Source organism: Brachycentrus maculatus, unplaced genomic scaffold (assembly GCF_059751285.1).
Source record: "Brachycentrus maculatus isolate JH-2025_06_01 unplaced genomic scaffold, ASM5975128v1 h1tg000301l, whole genome shotgun sequence".
Taxonomy (NCBI): Eukaryota; Metazoa; Arthropoda; class Insecta; order Trichoptera; family Brachycentridae; genus Brachycentrus; species Brachycentrus maculatus.
In genome coordinates, this window is record NW_028281052.1 from 160,513 (window position 1) to 179,602 (window position 19,090).

At 35.5% G+C, this 19,090-nt stretch overlaps 2 protein-coding genes across 2 annotated transcripts; both read right to left on the bottom strand.

The window, feature by feature from the left end:
• Nucleotides 1–2,992: 2,992 nt before the first annotated feature.
• Nucleotides 2,993–10,120, bottom strand: LOC148304837 (uncharacterized). Its single transcript, XM_088267651.1, has 3 exons — nt 10,112–10,120; nt 5,225–5,329; nt 2,993–3,582 (listed from the first exon to the last, which is right to left on the bottom strand). Exons 1-3 carry the CDS (start codon nt 10,118–10,120, stop codon nt 3,313–3,315), a joined length of 384 nt encoding a protein of 127 aa, XP_088123777.1. The 3' UTR covers nt 2,993–3,312.
• Nucleotides 10,121–13,125: 3,005 nt separating this feature from the next.
• On the bottom strand, nt 13,126–19,090 carry LOC148304838 (SH3 domain-binding glutamic acid-rich protein homolog). The gene is made up of 4 exons (XM_088267622.1): nt 18,923–19,090; nt 16,876–17,079; nt 15,358–15,462; nt 13,126–13,715 (listed from the first exon to the last, which is right to left on the bottom strand). Exons 1-4 carry the CDS (start codon nt 18,965–18,967, stop codon nt 13,446–13,448), a joined length of 624 nt encoding a protein of 207 aa, XP_088123748.1. The 5' UTR covers nt 18,968–19,090; the 3' UTR covers nt 13,126–13,445.

Here is a 19,090-nt window from a genome sequence, read left to right on the forward strand (position 1 = left end):
AACATGTTACGATGCGAGCATTCGTATAGTCAGTACAGCGAGCCGGGCTCGTACCGAGTACTCCATCCGATGTTCAGATGCTCGCCGCGAATATGTTACGACGAAATGCTCCGGTCAGTCCCCACCTTTAGTGTCAGTTCAAAATGTGTGTGGATTATGCATTTACGTATTTCGAGCAGACTTACTGAAACAAAATGATCTTTACCCGAGTGGCGTTTGCGATAGTTTGCCGAGAAAGGGTCGATATTACATACATAATACTAAATAATTTAAAATTCAGCGATACCATATAGATTATTTTAATTCCTAAACTTTGAATAAACAAATTGTTCATGTAATCAAGACGGCAAGACATGTAATAGGATATCCGTATGCCTTATAACAAAAGAGGGTGGGAAATATTATGTTTATTTAATAAGCAAACACAAAGTCCAACAGAGTCAAATTTGAGGAATTGCTAGGATCATAGAAAAGTAACTCAAGGTTTTTTTTTAAATACGAAAATCAAGAGCAAAGCAAAAATATTTTATGAATCTATTTTACGATGTTGTGATGCTTCAAAAAAGAATATGTTTACAATTAGTCGAATAAAAAAATCAGTTTTGTTAGCAAAAAAATCACGCGGTGATAGGGCAATCAAATATTTAAATATTAAATGTTAGATCAAACACTGATTTTGTTAGTGTACTATTGTATTTTATTGTTATAAAACACTTAAAAAAATAAATTTTGTGACATTTGTTTCGTTTGAAAATGCCGTAACTAAGCGAAAAAATTGTGACAATATTTATTTCTATGTATTTTTTTTAAACAATTAAATACAAATTAGTACACTCGAGAAATCGGTGTTTTATTTAACATTTAATATATAAATTAAAATGGAGTTATACAAATTAAACGCCAAATCTAAAAATACAATAAAATACTCCTAGTATCTTTAGTAGATCTAACATTATCTGTTGAGCGTATATATTATTGCCGCCCTAGTATTATCTGGAGATAATCTATATTAAAATTTTATCAAAATTTATTTAAAAAATGGATATAATTAAACCATACGTCATAGACTTATCAAGAACGAGTATTCACAACGTAATAATTTTTGGATTATTTTTCATACTATTGATTTTATTTGTAATTTGTAATTTTAAATAATCTGAAAGGAAAACAACCTCTAGTACAGTAGTTTGTCCGCCTCCGTAGCGTAATGGTCAGCACGCTCGCCCACCGTTCTGGAGGTCCCAGGTTCAATTCCCGGAGGGGGGTCAAATTAATATAGGTGATTTTTTTCAATATTACCCTGGACAGGTACATGAAGCGGAGGGCTGATCGCCGTTCCTTCATGTGTTAACGATCAAGATAACACAGATGCAGTGCCCTATGCACCATTGGGTGCGGATAAGGGTTAGAAGAAGATTTATGTTACATATTTTTTTTTCAATAAACAAAATTTTTAACTTGTCTGTAATAAAATAATCTGTTTTATTTTAAATAATGTATGTTTTTCGAATCTCGAGGTTTGGTGTACTGCAAATTTTCCTTATGATCAAAAGTGCTCCTGACTTCAAAATGGTCCAGAGCCACTGCTCTATAATATAAGGCATACAGACTTGTCTAGATCTAACATAATGAAAGGATCGTTTTCTATAGCAAAAAACATATGTAGTAATCAATCATTTAGATTGCCAAAGAATGAAAGTGTCTTTCGCAAAAATAGTAAAGGAATGTGACTCGGTGTCCAATGGCCGACCAGTCACGCGTGTCTTTGACAAATCAAACGTAATATGATTTGTTATAACTCTACAAAGTCTTACCGATGTTCGCTTAACACTAAAAGTATATTAAAGTATGCATGTAATTCATAAATTAAAAAAGGCAGATTTGAGCTTCGACTTGATAAAAGTAATGAGATGCAGGCAACTTCCAGCTTCGGTCGTAATGTAACAGTCAGTAATTAGAGTAAAATCAACAAAATAAGTCATAAAAAATTATCAAATCAATACCTTGCATTAAAAATATATCATAATTGATATTATTAAAATTCGCATAAAGATACAGTGGAACCTCTCATTATGAGCGTAATTCGTTCCAGAATCTTATTCGTTAAGCGAAACATTTTTTGTTTTGACTGGCGTGGAAGTCCCGGCTCACAAGTGACATGATAAAGGGACTTGCCCTTTCTCTGTAACTCATGCGAAATATCACTCGTTAAGGGAGCAACTTTTTAACTTTTGCTTTGCTGGTTATGCGAATTACTCGTTGTGAGAGGTTCCACTGTACATTTAAAAATGATCGCTTTTTTGTAGCATTTTGTTTCGACAAATCGAGGTTTAACTCAAATAATCTATATAAACAAAAATCAAAATATTCATTTCATCAAAATCTTAAATTATTCACTTATGAGTTATGTATTATTTTTAATTGATGTTTTCGTTAGTAAATACCACTATTTCTCAAAATCTACTGTGACATATCGCTCACTCTTTTCAAGAATGTCATAAATCAAAAAACTTGATTTTTCAGGAGAGCGTTTTTAAAGTTTAAAAATATAACACAATGTATTAAAAATAAATACCAAGCCACTTATTGAACTTTTTACTGTGCAACAGATCTTTTAAGGTAAGACATGAAGGTTTTTTCTCCATTTGAAAAGTATTTAGTATATTTGAAAAAATAACTAAACAATACCTTTTCTTCAAAATGCAAAAACAACATTTTGCCCTGTAGCGGGTAAATATTAAATTAAAAGTATGCCTCTTTTGCTGGGATATAGTACTTTTTCTGGGCGTTCCGAAAACATGCTCTACTGATAATTGACGATTTTTGATTTATGACGTTCTTGAAAGGAGTGAGCGATATGTTTCGATGCATTCTGCATCATTTTCAAACACAGTATGCTGTAGATTTTAAGAAATAGTGGTATTTACTAAGTAAAACATTAATTGAAAATGGATAGATTTTACCACAAAGTGACTGCCGAATCAATGAATGAAGTTACGTATTTTGTTGTAGATATGGGGAATACCGCAAGAATTCTAAGATGGAGACCTTGGGAGAGCAAAAGAGGTGTCGGAAGACCCCAAAAGAGATGGTCCGACGACATAGTCGCTGTGGGGGGTAGAAACTGGGTGCAAGCAGCAACCGACCGGAGGAAATGGAAAGAAGGGGAAGAGGCCCAGGTCAGAGGGCTCATAAAGAAGAAGAAGAAAGATGGGCAATGCTTAAAAATATAATACTTGAAATGAAAACAAAATATAGAAGCTAGTTCCTGCATCTCTGTTCGTTTATAGTTATTTTTTTATTAAACATAGCTCATTCCGCGGTGGACTCATTAACGATTAGGTCCTCTGATGGTGATATATCTTTCTTGACGGTGGCCGAGTCTAAAATCTTATCATCCTCCTGGATCTCGATATCCTCGTCCTTGGTTTCGATTCCCTCATCCGCCTCCTCGGACTGCGCGTCGCCGTTCAGCTTGGTCTCCGCTTCCACCGAAGCCTCCCGGGAGCTGCTGATTCCGTTTCTTGCCACCTGTTCTATGATGTCTTCAACGCCGGATGCTGATTTTGCGGTCTCTAATTCCTGCAGAAAAAAAATTGACCTTTAATAAAAACTTCTTCTCCGTCTTATTCCTTATTGCTGTGGGTTGTGACCCTTGCAGAAGCAATGACTCTTCTCCAGTTATCCCTTGACTGCGCTGCACGTAGCGCTCCAACCACTGAGGTGCCTGCTGCTGCTTTAATTTGATTGGTCCATCGTGTGGGGATCTTCCTCTCCCTCTCTTTCCCTTCAGGCTACCGATCACAACAAGTCGTTCCAGGCTATCCTCGTTGCCACGCGCAACGCGTTAATAAAAACAGCGAACAGCAATTCAGACCTCGGCTCTTATTGCATGACAGCGTTGGAATAGATTATTTCACATTCCTATATACAGGATCAACCTGCTGATGGTTATGCCTGTAGGAAGAGCTACCGCAACGCTGTATAATATTACGCCGGATATTCGTTTGTTTCATGTGTCTGAGGGCGTATTCCGAAGCAGGATTCTTCTACATCTTTAAACATCCCCTCCCGGTGATGTATATTTACTACAACTTGACTTTGAAAATAAGATTATCAATATAGAATATAATAATAGATACAGGCTCAGAATTTTTATATTCCTCAGTAATACAATTACGTATTACATAAAAGTATTATATGTAGTATAAAGTTGTTAATTTGTAGCTATGGAAATAAATTTTTAAATAATTTAAAATTGGGGATAGAATAAGCAATGCACAAAAGTTTTTCAGCGTGTGGGTGCATGCAGTGCTTTACGTATATACGCGCACGTCGTAGGGTGTTTAGTAGCACGCAGATCGCTCTCAAGTCGTAAGCCATGTAAATACCCAGACTTCCAAATTCTAATTCATCTGTTGAGATGTCAATACAGTAGAACCTCTCATAACGACCATAATTCGTTCCAGAATCTTAAAGGGACTTGCTCTTTCTCTGTAACTCATTATGTGAAATGTCACTCGTTAACCTTTTAAACGCGTTAACTTTGTTCCTAAGAGACGCTCGTGCGCGGCTGTATTTCGCCGTTTTTTAAATGATTACTTTTATCATGTATTTAGTTATGAAACGATTTATTTTCCTAAACAAAAACGTTCAATGGGATTCATTGTGCCTTTTTGGTACTCTATAATACACGTGTGTCACATTATTCTTGAAATATATCGTAATATAAACAAATTAGATCGTAACATAAATAAATCAAAGCACGCATCGTGTGTCACTCTTACCCACTGGCGATGCGTAGCGTCGAGAGTGAGACAGATATAGGGCATGATTATGGCGCGGACTAATTACCGACCGCACGAAAAATCAGGGATCTGTTGTTTTATTTATCCTTGTGATGTTACAAATTATTAGTCAGATATTTCAACAGATGTCATAAGGCCGAGGATTGACGTATTATTTTATCCAAAGTTCCACACCATGAAAAAATCCCTCCAAGTTGAACTGAGGTTCGAAACTTGGAGCAAAGTGAAAACACAAACGCTTATGTCAGCCGCGTATGGGGCATGTCTTGTAAAAACACATACGGTTATGCGAGCCGCGTGGATCCGGTTAAGGGAGCAGCGACTTTTTAATTTTTGCTTGTTATACGAATTACTCGTTACGAGAGTTTCCGCTGTAGTGTCTATAATGAACATTTATAAATGAAATTGGCTGTTACCTTTTCTGGGGATTTTTCCGCAGGCTCCGGCTCGCTCGGCGGTTCTACTTTTAAGAATTGTTCCAACGTGTCTACTTCATTAGCCAAATCAAACTGGTCGTAATCCTGAAACAAAAGTCAATCGTACAATCGACATTTCAAGCACTGACTTTGTGTTTTTACATACAAAAAAAACTTGGAGAAAAAAAATCACTATAAATACAGGGCGATTCATTATGACCTTTTTTTTCAATGGACTTTTATTGATAGATCACGCTCGAATCGCTTTGAACTGTCATTGTAAATGAAAACACTTGTTTTTTACCACTTAGTTAGATTTATTTTCTTCTTCTTCAAACCCTTATCCGCACCCCAATGGTGCATAGGGCACTGCATCATATAAACGCAGTGTTATCTTGATCATTAACACACGAAGGAAAGGTGATCAGCCCTCCGCTTCAGGTACCAGTCCAGGGTAATATTGAACAAATATTAGAGTGAAAAAATCACTTATATTTATTAGACCCCCTTCTGGTAATAAATAAAAACAAAAAATACACTTGCTTCAAATTAATCGTAATTTAGAAAAATTATTTTTTGCTAAATTATAAAAATAAATCAATGGTCAAATCAAAATATTATTTATATTATTTTTTGACATCTCATCAAAGATGAAGAAGAATATGGAAGTCTGGGCATTTACAGCCTATGACGGTCGTCAGACCCATAAATGCCCAGACTTCCATATTCTTCTTCATCTTTGATGAGATGTCAAAAAATAATACGAAAGTAACTCCTGTAATTGGAGACAATCCAGATTTTGTGAACAAGTATTTGGACACACTCAAAATGTTGTAAACTATAATTACTAATTTCAAAGGTCAGTTTTAAAGTGAAACATTGCTCTCCAGTTATTTGAATCAGTCAAAAAGTAAAAAAATCTACTTTACATTTAAACCTTCATTATTTTAAAATTAAAATGCCAAACAAAACGTGATTTGAGTGAAACTGAGCGGTCTCAAATAATTTATTGAATTCAGAAGTGTTGACCCGGGTAAAAATACCCGGGTCGACCCGGTTCGAACCCACTCTACCACAATTTGATGCCTATTTCTAATAAAGAGTCGCTCAGGCTCACAGAAATAGTATGAAATTGAAGTATTTTTGTAAATAATAAAAACAAACATATTCCTATTTTTTTTTTAAAATAAATATTGTAATACCCAGGGTACCTTCATTACTTGGAGTTTTTGTACGTTATATCCGAAGTTCGTTAAATAGAGGTCCGTTATATGGAGGTTTTACTGTACCTACACCACTGTCATTGACAGTGTCCCAAGCAATAGCTCCTTGTCGCTCAGTACGAAGTTTTTCGGCGACACTTTAAGGCTGAGATCTCGAACGTTCAAATTCAGAACCAAACGGCTGCGCTATGGCCGGACGTGTTTCCAAACACATTTTTTTTAAATATATATTTTAATTTTTTTTTTTTTTAAATATAAGTATATTTAATTTTTTTCTAGCTCCTTACCTTTCTATAACTCCATCCTTTTCATACCATATATTTCTTCTTTTATAACCCTTATCCGCTTCCAATGGTGCATAGCACACCTAACATTGACTTTTAACGGATGTAAGGGCGTCTCGACAAAGGATTCTGAGTTTTCTCTACTCCAAATTCGGCAATTCCCCTTATTGGCATAGCAATTTGATCAAAAATGTGCCTCATCGGTGATCAAAATTTTACGTTGAAAGAGGATCAAGCTGAACATTATTATCGGCCCATTCACCGAACCTACGACGCGCATAATGGTCATTCAGTCTATTCATGGTGAAATGGAAAAAACAAAACCTCAAAAAAAATCCTTTATTTGTAAATTTGTTTGTATTGACTAACCCAAGCAGTATTATTTTTGACATCTCATCAAAGATGAAGAAGAATATGGGCATTTACGAGGCTGACGACCGTCATAGGTTTACTTTACATAAGTGTAACGTTCACCAATTCTACCCATTAATTGACAACCACACTACTCAAATTCTTGGAAGTTCTATATATATGAACCAATTTTGAAACATTGTTCTTGAATCACTAGAACTTCACTAGAGACATCTATTGGTGAGATGGAAGAAGCTTTTTATTGAGCAGAAACTCTTTTATTATTAGTATGTGAGGTCCGAATCCTGGATAATAAACCTCACAATGTTGTAAACCCAAGCAGTGTTCGGGCAGTCCTATTTCAACTTGTTGGTAATGATTTTCTGCACTGATAAATTTTCTCTCCAAAATTCAACTGTTAAGTAGTAAAAGCAGGATTTAATCCTGTTTATTTTATTACAGAGCTTTAATGAAGCTACCCCGACACTGCAGCGCGAGTGGTATGTTTGCCACAGCACGCCTACCACATTGGGATGGCCTGTTAAGGCACCGAGTGGCAGGCTTCCGGGAGAGGCTGATGAAGAGCTCCAACCTCATCATAAAGCGGCTTGTGGAGCACAGATGGGGGCTGGACATGTGGCGGCACTGGAGCACAGTGCTGCGTTTGCCAGCGAGCTAATTTTCCTCTACATCTCTCAAAATTTATTAGTATTTTTTTTTTTTTTTTTTTTCTTTCACTGTCTTATTTGTTTGTTATTCTTAATTTCATTGTATAAAAAAAAAAGTTGTAAAACATATATGGCTGACTAAGTATTGCACCCACCACTTAGTCAAGCTGGAATAAAGAGTTTTTATTATTATCACGGTCACGGGTCAAATAAAATCGTGCCGGGTTGTGGTCCCGTGGTCAGTGTCGCAGACTCTTAAGTCCATATCAGTCCATGGACCCACAATTTATGGTATAACTCAATAATAAGATCTCTAATAGGTAATCATTACTTGATCACTGGTTCATATTGTTTTCATGATGTTAAATTGTGTCGGGTTGTGGTCCCGTGGTTAGTGTCGCGGACTCTAAAGTCAAGAGTTTCTCAGTTCGAACCCACTCTACCACAATTTAATACCTGTTTCTAATAATGAGCTGCTTAGGGTCACAGAAATAGTATGAAGTTGAAAAATTTGTGTAAATAATAAAAACACAAATATTTCTCTTTTTTTAAAAAAATAAAATAACAAGTATGGAAAAAAACTATAATTTTTATAAGATTTTTGTCCGCCTCCGTGGTGTAAAGGTTATCGAGTTTAGCTACCGTGCCGGAGGTCCCGGGTTCGATTCCCAGGGGGGGTGAAAATAAATATTAGTGATTTAACACTCTAATATTTATTTAATATTACCCTGGACTGGTACCTGTAGCGCAGGAGCGATCACCTTACCTTCATGTAAGTAACATTCAAGATAACACTGCAAATAGGATGCAGTGCCCTATGCACCATTGGGTGCATATAAGGGTAAGGAGAAGAAACTATTGTGATTGTAATGCCATCAAGAAATATGGATAATATAACTTTGACCTCGTTCATTTTCAACCTTTTTTAAAGACCACGTAATAAATGAAGAAGAAAAAAAAAACAAACATTATAAATAATCAGTTCAGTTTATTTTTTAAATAATTTCGTGTATTTTAAAATAATATAACAATAAAATGTCCATTGGCATAAACAAAAAAATATATATATATTTACAAAGCTGACAATAATTCAAATAGGCCAAACGTGATGCGGATAAAAATATGAAAAATCTATTCATATACATAAATTCATAGCAAATAGCGTAATATCACTTTAACCAAATGCACCGACTCATATATTATCTTAGTACATATTATACTTGTGTGGCTAAGCCTCGTGAATAGTAACATAATGACCCCTACCCGCCAAATTATCATAAACTACAAATACAGAGGCCTATATTATCAAAAACACCGTTTCCAGTGGCCTATATTATCATAAACAGCATATCCAGGGGCCTATATAATTAAAAACACCGTATACAGTGGTCTTTGTTATCATAAACACCATATACAGTGGCCTTTGTTTTCATAAACACCATATACAGTGGCCTATGCTATCATAAACACCACATATAGTGGCATAAATTATCATAAACTCCATATACAGTGGCCTATATTATCATAAAAAGCGTATGTAGTGGCCTATATTATCATAGACACCACATATTGTCAGACCAGCACTCCTGTATGGCTCTGAATGCTAGACAGACGAGATGTACAACACCTACTCTAGAGTAGGTGTTTCATAGGCAGTTTCTAGTTGCCTAGGCAACTAGAAACTGCTGAAATGCGAATGTTTACATGATCAGCTGGAGTGCTCCTTAGAGACAAAATAAAGAGTTCACGCTATCGTGGAAGCCTGGCTGTAACCGATATAGATATTAAAGTAGAGGAAAGGCAAATGAGATGGTATGGGCACATGGGACGTAGAGAACCTGAACATATTGTAAACCAGGCGATCGCCATGGATCTTCCTCGAAAGACATCTAGGGGAAGACCAAAAAATTCACAGATGGTACAGAAAGATAACATGATTCGAAGGCATGGCCTAGGTGTCGTTGTATATGATAGAGGTAAGGACCTATAATCTGAGGACGAGGAGAACAGTCCTCAAAGACGATAAGTTGGGATGGAGCCAGGAAGAAGAATAATCCTGTCGAAAGCAACATCTCACAAGTTTCAGACACCTAGAAGTATAGCAAAGTTTTGAAGGCTGTACTGATTGAACAGAGGTCACATTGGTGTTGAAAATACTAAGATGGGTACAATTATAAAGTCCATTTAAAAAATAAGCGGGCGCAGGGATGCAATGAGCCACGGTTTGGCCACCCCTGCATATATATGTAGGAAAAGATCATTTTGCTCTAGTAAATGTACTAAAAATTAGTATTGAAATTAGTACTCATGATCTTTAAAAAATAACATACACATTAGAGCAATCTTATGGTGGGGACTAACCGGAGTCATTTCGTCGTAACGTAACATGTTACGATGCGAGCATTCGTATAGTCAGTACAGCGAGCCGGGCTCGTACCGAGTACTCCATCCGATGTTCAGATGCTCGCCGCGAATATGTTACGACGAAATGCTCCGGTCAGTCCCCACCTTTAGTGTCAGTTCAAAATGTGTGTGGATTATGCATTTACGTATTTCGAGCAGACTTACTGAAACAAAATGATCTTTACCCGAGTGGCGTTTGCGATAGTTTGCCGAGAAAGGGTCGATATTACATACATAATACTAAATAATTTAAAATTCAGCGATACCATATAGATTATTTTAATTCCTAAACTTTGAATAAACAAATTGTTCATGTAATCAAGACGGCAAGACATGTAATAGGATATCCGTATGCCTTATAACAAAAGAGGGTGGGAAATATTATGTTTATTTAATAAGCAAACACAAAGTCCAACAGAGTCAAATTTGAGGAATTGCTAGGATCATAGAAAAGTAACTCAAGGTTTTTTTTTAAATACGAAAATCAAGAGCAAAGCAAAAATATTTTATGAATCTATTTTACGATGTTGTGATGCTTCAAAAAAGAATATGTTTACAATTAGTCGAATAAAAAAATCAGTTTTGTTAGCAAAAAAATCACGCGGTGATAGGGCAATCAAATATTTAAATATTAAATGTTAGATCAAACACTGATTTTGTTAGTGTACTATTGTATTTTATTGTTATAAAACACTTAAAAAAATAAATTTTGTGACATTTGTTTCGTTTGAAAATGCCGTAACTAAGCGAAAAAATTGTGACAATATTTATTTCTATGTATTTTTTTTAAACAATTAAATACAAATTAGTACACTCGAGAAATCGGTGTTTTATTTAACATTTAATATATAAATTAAAATGGAGTTATACAAATTAAACGCCAAATCTAAAAATACAATAAAATACTCCTAGTATCTTTAGTAGATCTAACATTATCTGTTGAGCGTATATATTATTGCCGCCCTAGTATTATCTGGAGATAATCTATATTAAAATTTTATCAAAATTTATTTAAAAAATGGATATAATTAAACCATACGTCATAGACTTATCAAGAACGAGTATTCACAACGTAATAATTTTTGGATTATTTTTCATACTATTGATTTTATTTGTAATTTGTAATTTTAAATAATCTGAAAGGAAAACAACCTCTAGTACAGTAGTTTGTCCGCCTCCGTAGCGTAATGGTCAGCACGCTCGCCCACCGTTCTGGAGGTCCCAGGTTCAATTCCCGGAGGGGGGTCAAATTAATATAGGTGATTTTTTTCAATATTACCCTGGACAGGTACATGAAGCGGAGGGCTGATCGCCGTTCCTTCATGTGTTAACGATCAAGATAACACAGATGCAGTGCCCTATGCACCATTGGGTGCGGATAAGGGTTAGAAGAAGATTTATGTTACATATTTTTTTTTCAATAAACAAAATTTTTAACTTGTCTGTAATAAAATAATCTGTTTTATTTTAAATAATGTATGTTTTTCGAATCTCGAGGTTTGGTGTACTGCAAATTTTCCTTATGATCAAAAGTGCTCCTGACTTCAAAATGGTCCAGAGCCACTGCTCTATAATATAAGGCATACAGACTTGTCTAGATCTAACATAATGAAAGGATCGTTTTCTATAGCAAAAAACATATGTAGTAATCAATCATTTAGATTGCCAAAGAATGAAAGTGTCTTTCGCAAAAATAGTAAAGGAATGTGACTCGGTGTCCAATGGCCGACCAGTCACGCGTGTCTTTGACAAATCAAACGTAATATGATTTGTTATAACTCTACAAAGTCTTACCGATGTTCGCTTAACACTAAAAGTATATTAAAGTATGCATGTAATTCATAAATTAAAAAAGGCAGATTTGAGCTTCGACTTGATAAAAGTAATGAGATGCAGGCAACTTCCAGCTTCGGTCGTAATGTAACAGTCAGTAATTAGAGTAAAATCAACAAAATAAGTCATAAAAAATTATCAAATCAATACCTTGCATTAAAAATATATCATAATTGATATTATTAAAATTCGCATAAAGATACAGTGGAACCTCTCATTATGAGCGTAATTCGTTCCAGAATCTTATTCGTTAAGCGAAACATTTTTTGTTTTGACTGGCGTGGAAGTCCCGGCTCACAAGTGACATGATAAAGGGACTTGCCCTTTCTCTGTAACTCATGCGAAATATCACTCGTTAAGGGAGCAACTTTTTAACTTTTGCTTTGCTGGTTATGCGAATTACTCGTTGTGAGAGGTTCCACTGTACATTTAAAAATGATCGCTTTTTTGTAGCATTTTGTTTCGACAAATCGAGGTTTAACTCAAATAATCTATATAAACAAAAATCAAAATATTCATTTCATCAAAATCTTAAATTATTCACTTATGAGTTATGTATTATTTTTAATTGATGTTTTCGTTAGTAAATACCACTATTTCTCAAAATCTACTGTGACATATCGCTCACTCTTTTCAAGAATGTCATAAATCAAAAAACTTGATTTTTCAGGAGAGCGTTTTTAAAGTTTAAAAATATAACACAATGTATTAAAAATAAATACCAAGCCACTTATTGAACTTTTTACTGTGCAACAGATCTTTTAAGGTAAGACATGAAGGTTTTTTCTCCATTTGAAAAGTATTTAGTATATTTGAAAAAATAACTAAACAATACCTTTTCTTCAAAATGCAAAAACAACATTTTGCCCTGTAGCGGGTAAATATTAAATTAAAAGTATGCCTCTTTTGCTGGGATATAGTACTTTTTCTGGGCGTTCCGAAAACATGCTCTACTGATAATTGACGATTTTTGATTTATGACGTTCTTGAAAGGAGTGAGCGATATGTTTCGATGCATTCTGCATCATTTTCAAACACAGTATGCTGTAGATTTTAAGAAATAGTGGTATTTACTAAGTAAAACATTAATTGAAAATGGATAGATTTTACCACAAAGTGACTGCCGAATCAATGAATGAAGTTACGTATTTTGTTGTAGATATGGGGAATACCGCAAGAATTCTAAGATGGAGACCTTGGGAGAGCAAAAGAGGTGTCGGAAGACCCCAAAAGAGATGGTCCGACGACATAGTCGCTGTGGGGGGTAGAAACTGGGTGCAAGCAGCAACCGACCGGAGGAAATGGAAAGAAGGGGAAGAGGCCCAGGTCAGAGGGCTCATAAAGAAGAAGAAGAAAGATGGGCAATGCTTAAAAATATAATACTTGAAATGAAAACAAAATATAGAAGCTAGTTCCTGCATCTCTGTTCGTTTATAGTTATTTTTTTATTAAACATAGCTCATTCCGCGGTGGACTCATTAACGATTAGGTCCTCTGATGGTGATATATCTTTCTTGACGGTGGCCGAGTCTAAAATCTTATCATCCTCCTGGATCTCGATATCCTCGTCCTTGGTTTCGATTCCCTCATCCGCCTCCTCGGACTGCGCGTCGCCGTTCAGCTTGGTCTCCGCTTCCACCGAAGCCTCCCGGGAGCTGCTGATTCCGTTTCTTGCCACCTGTTCTATGATGTCTTCAACGCCGGATGCTGATTTTGCGGTCTCTAATTCCTGCAGAAAAAAAATTGACCTTTAATAAAAACTTCTTCTCCGTCTTATTCCTTATTGCTGTGGGTTGTGACCCTTGCAGAAGCAATGACTCTTCTCCAGTTATCCCTTGACTGCGCTGCACGTAGCGCTCCAACCACTGAGGTGCCTGCTGCTGCTTTAATTTGATTGGTCCATCGTGTGGGGATCTTCCTCTCCCTCTCTTTCCCTTCAGGCTACCGATCACAACAAGTCGTTCCAGGCTATCCTCGTTGCCACGCGCAACGCGTTAATAAAAACAGCGAACAGCAATTCAGACCTCGGCTCTTATTGCATGACAGCGTTGGAATAGATTATTTCACATTCCTATATACAGGATCAACCTGCTGATGGTTATGCCTGTAGGAAGAGCTACCGCAACGCTGTATAATATTACGCCGGATATTCGTTTGTTTCATGTGTCTGAGGGCGTATTCCGAAGCAGGATTCTTCTACATCTTTAAACATCCCCTCCCGGTGATGTATATTTACTACAACTTGACTTTGAAAATAAGATTATCAATATAGAATATAATAATAGATACAGGCTCAGAATTTTTATATTCCTCAGTAATACAATTACGTATTACATAAAAGTATTATATGTAGTATAAAGTTGTTAATTTGTAGCTATGGAAATAAATTTTTAAATAATTTAAAATTGGGGATAGAATAAGCAATGCACAAAAGTTTTTCAGCGTGTGGGTGCATGCAGTGCTTTACGTATATACGCGCACGTCGTAGGGTGTTTAGTAGCACGCAGATCGCTCTCAAGTCGTAAGCCATGTAAATACCCAGACTTCCAAATTCTAATTCATCTGTTGAGATGTCAATACAGTAGAACCTCTCATAACGACCATAATTCGTTCCAGAATCTTAAAGGGACTTGCTCTTTCTCTGTAACTCATTATGTGAAATGTCACTCGTTAACCTTTTAAACGCGTTAACTTTGTTCCTAAGAGACGCTCGTGCGCGGCTGTATTTCGCCGTTTTTTAAATGATTACTTTTATCATGTATTTAGTTATGAAACGATTTATTTTCCTAAACAAAAACGTTCAATGGGATTCATTGTGCCTTTTTGGTACTCTATAATACACGTGTGTCACATTATTCTTGAAATATATCGTAATATAAACAAATTAGATCGTAACATAAATAAATCAAAGCACGCATCGTGTGTCACTCTTACCCACTGGCGATGCGTAGCGTCGAGAGTGAGACAGATATAGGGCATGATTATGGCGCGGACTAATTACCGACCGCACGAAAAATCAGGGATCTGTTGTTTTATTTATCCTTGTGATGTTACAAATTATTAGTCAGATATTTCAACAGATGTCATAAGGCCGAGGATTGACGTATTATTTTATCCAAAGTTCCACACCATGAAAAAATCCCTCCAAGTTGAACTGAGGTTCGAAACTTGGAGCAAAGTGAAAACACAAACGCTTATGTCAGCCGCGTATGGGGCATGTCTTGTAAAAACACATACGGTTATGCGAGCCGCGTGGATCCGGTTAAGGGAGCAGCGACTTTTTAATTTTTGCTTGTTATACGAATTACTCGTTACGAGAGTTTCCGCTGTAGTGTCTATAATGAACATTTATAAATGAAATTGGCTGTTACCTTTTCTGGGGATTTTTCCGCAGGCTCCGGCTCGCTCGGCGGTTCTACTTTTAAGAATTGTTCCAACGTGTCTACTTCATTAGCCAAATCAAACTGGTCGTAATCCTGAAACAAAAGTCAATCGTACAATCGACATTTCAAGCACTGACTTTGTGTTTTTACATACAAAAAAAACTTGGAGAAAAAAAATCACTATAAATACAGGGCGATTCATTATGACCTTTTTTTTCAATGGACTTTTATTGATAGATCACGCTCGAATCGCTTTGAACTGTCATTGTAAATGAAAACACTTGTTTTTTACCACTTAGTTAGATTTATTTTCTTCTTCTTCAAACCCTTATCCGCACCCCAATGGTGCATAGGGCACTGCATCATATAAACGCAGTGTTATCTTGATCATTAACACACGAAGGAAAGGTGATCAGCCCTCCGCTTCAGGTACCAGTCCAGGGTAATATTGAACAAATATTAGAGTGAAAAAATCACTTATATTTATTAGACCCCCTTCTGGTAATAAATAAAAACAAAAAATACACTTGCTTCAAATTAATCGTAATTTAGAAAAATTATTTTTTGCTAAATTATAAAAATAAATCAATGGTCAAATCAAAATATTATTTATATTATTTTTTGACATCTCATCAAAGATGAAGAAGAATATGGAAGTCTGGGCATTTACAGCCTATGACGGTCGTCAGACCCATAAATGCCCAGACTTCCATATTCTTCTTCATCTTTGATGAGATGTCAAAAAATAATACGAAAGTAACTCCTGTAATTGGAGACAATCCAGATTTTGTGAACAAGTATTTGGACACACTCAAAATGTTGTAAATAAAAATATTATTGATGATATTTATAATATATAACATATTTGCCTTAATGGTAGATTTGCATAATTCATTTGCTCCGTGAAAGTTTTTGTTATTTTTTTATCTATATAAATATTTTATCAATATAAAATTGTGAGAATCGGCAGGTAGGTTTATTCTTTGATGTAACGATAACATTAACAGGTACGTACGTATATACGGCCTATTTTTACAAGTTTCCCAGACCCGGTATAAATCGAGTTTTGCGGACTCCCGATTTTTTACTATGATTTGTATGAAACGTGTTTAGATAGCTCCTGGCAACGATGTGTTAATTTAAATGAAGCAATTCATATGTCCGCCTCCGTAGTATAATGGTCAGCGCGCTCGGCTACCATTCTGGAGGTCCCGGGTTCGATTCCCAGAGGGGGGTCTAATAAATTTGAAGTGATTTTTTCACTCTAATATTTATTCAATTCTACCCTGGACTGGTACCTGAAGCAGAGGGCTGATCACCTTTCCTTCGTGTGTTAACCATCAAGATAAGTCTGCGTTTATATGACGCAGTGCCCTATGCACCATTGGGGTGTGGATAAGGGTTCGAATGAATGAATACCTAGCTTACCTTACTATCTGCCTCTACTGCCTACCCTAATTAATTCTCTGCGCACGCCACTAGCAAACGGTATTAGCACGTATTTACCCCACAGTACTCGGTGTCATTAAAGAGCTGCGGCGGGAGTGGATGACGAGGGCTGGTGTCGCTGACGGTGGCTCCGGAGGCCGTGGAGTTGGTCTGCATGAAGTCCTTCTCCCCCTCCTTGCCGGGCTCCGTGATGTCCACTACCTCGTACTTTATACCCTTCGACTCCAATATCATGAGGACTCTTTGTTGCCTTTTTTTTACCTGAAGATAAAGTTGTGTGAATCATAAGACTCATTTTATATATTAACCATTTGTGCTGAGATTTGTGCATTACTAGATCCAATACATATTAACCGTTTGTGCTTAGATATCGCTCACTCCTTTCAAGAACGTCATAAATCAAAAAACTTGATTTTTCAGGAGAACATTTTTAAAGTTTAAAAATATAACACAATGTATTAAAAATAAATATCAAGCCACTTATTGAACTTTTTTCTGAGCAACAGATATTTTTAGGTAAAACCTGAAGGTTTTTTCTCCATTTGAAAAATATTTAGTTTATTTAAAAAAATAATTAAACAATACCTTTTCTTCAAAATTAAAAAAACAACATTTTCTGCCCTGTAGCGGGTAAATATTAAGTTAAAAATATTATTCTTTTTCTGGGGTATAGTACATTTTCTAGGCATTCTGAAAACATGCATAACTCAAAATTGACAATTTTTTATTTATGACGTTCTTGAAAGGAGTGAGCGATATATGCATTACTGGATCCAGTATATTTCGACCGTTTGTGCTCTGATTTGTGCATTACTAGATCCCATATACATTAATCATTTTTCCATAGATTTATGCATTACTAGATCCAGCATATAATAAATATTTGTGAAAGGTTTGCACATTACTATAGATCCATTACATATTAACCGTTTGTGCTTAGATTTGTGCATTACTAGATCCAGTATATATTAACCATTTGTGCTATGATTTGTGCATTACTAGATCCAGTATATATTAACCATTTGTGCTATGATTTGTGCATTACTAGATCCAGTATATACTAACCATTTGTGCTATTATTTGTGCATTACTAGATCCAGTATAAATTAACTGTTTGCACTTTGATTTGTGCATTACGAGTATATAATAAATATTTGTGTAAGATTTGCGCATTACTCTAGATTCAGTATATATTAGCTGTTTGTGCTGTGATTTGTGCATTACTAGATCCACTATAAATTAAATGTTAATGTTGAAATCTGTGCATTACTAGATCCTGTACAAATTTAAAGAAACATATCCAGTTCATTTTAAAAAGTGTAACCAATGCAGTTGGTGAAGTAGTGGGGTGAAGTGACTGAATTTAGAAATATCAAAAATTTGTCTCGCTACAGCGTGTAACACTGATTGCAGACAAGTCATATTATTATTTTTTGGTAGACCCGTGTATAAAATGTTATAATAATCTTCACAACCATAAAATACCTGTTTTAATACATTTCTTCTAGACTTTTTTTAATACCATAATCAGAGCAAGCATAAGCAAAATGTTTGTGGTTTTACAAATACCAATTATATGGAAAAAATACAGCTCTCCATTTGTATACCACCCAATAATATCATAGGCATATGTAATTTTCTTTCAATTCTGCGAAGACAAGAAATTTTCAGTAATAGACTTAATTATAAAGTTTCAGATTGTCCAACACAACATTAGTTTGTCAGACGATTTCAAAATATTAACATTTCTGGCTTGTAAGATGTATCAATGACACTAATAATGAAATTTCATTATACATGTTCATTTGGCAGAATTGAAATAATTAATTTCGTATATTTTACGGGGGCAAGTCATCGTCTGAATCGTGTAATACTAGTTCTTAAAAAACAATACTCCCGGATCCAAATAAATGATAAAAGCTGTTACAAAAGAAAAATGACATATTATAATGAAAGAAACCATTCATTGGCAAATAAAAGAATGAAACATGACTATATTTGCACAAAAATCGTGATGACGTTTGGTCTGCGGAAGACGAGCACAGTTCACGGCCCGGCCAGAAGAAACGTCATAAAGAAACTTGAAAATTTAAAGATACAATACCTCCTTATTACCAGATATCCCACTTATATACACTTTTACAACCATTTTCACAGTTGTTACGATCCGCTTAGCTACAATCTCGCAAAAAACAAGTAAAAAATAAACTTTTATTTTAGTCACATACAAGGCTTGGCTCGGTAGAAATGTATCAGAGAGTTAGCTAGGAGA

What these genes read in the sequence shown, in the direction of transcription:
- LOC148304837 (XM_088267651.1), bottom strand. An exon ending in CGGAAAAATCCCCAGAAAAG is followed by an intron (nt 3,583 to 5,224) that starts GTAACAGCCAAT and finishes TTTTTTCTGCAG; the next exon opens with GAATTAGAGACCGCAAAATC.
- LOC148304838 (XM_088267622.1), bottom strand. Translation starts at nt 18,967, where the DNA reads ATGGTTGTAAAAGTGTATATAAGTGGGATATCTGGTAATAAGGAG. An exon ending in GGATATCTGGTAATAAGGAG is followed by an intron (nt 17,080 to 18,922) that starts GTATTGTATCTT and finishes CTTTATCTTCAG; the next exon opens with GTAAAAAAAAGGCAACAAAG. An exon ending in ATGACACCGAGTACTGTGGG is followed by an intron (nt 15,463 to 16,875) that starts GTAAATACGTGC and finishes CTTTTGTTTCAG; the next exon opens with GATTACGACCAGTTTGATTT.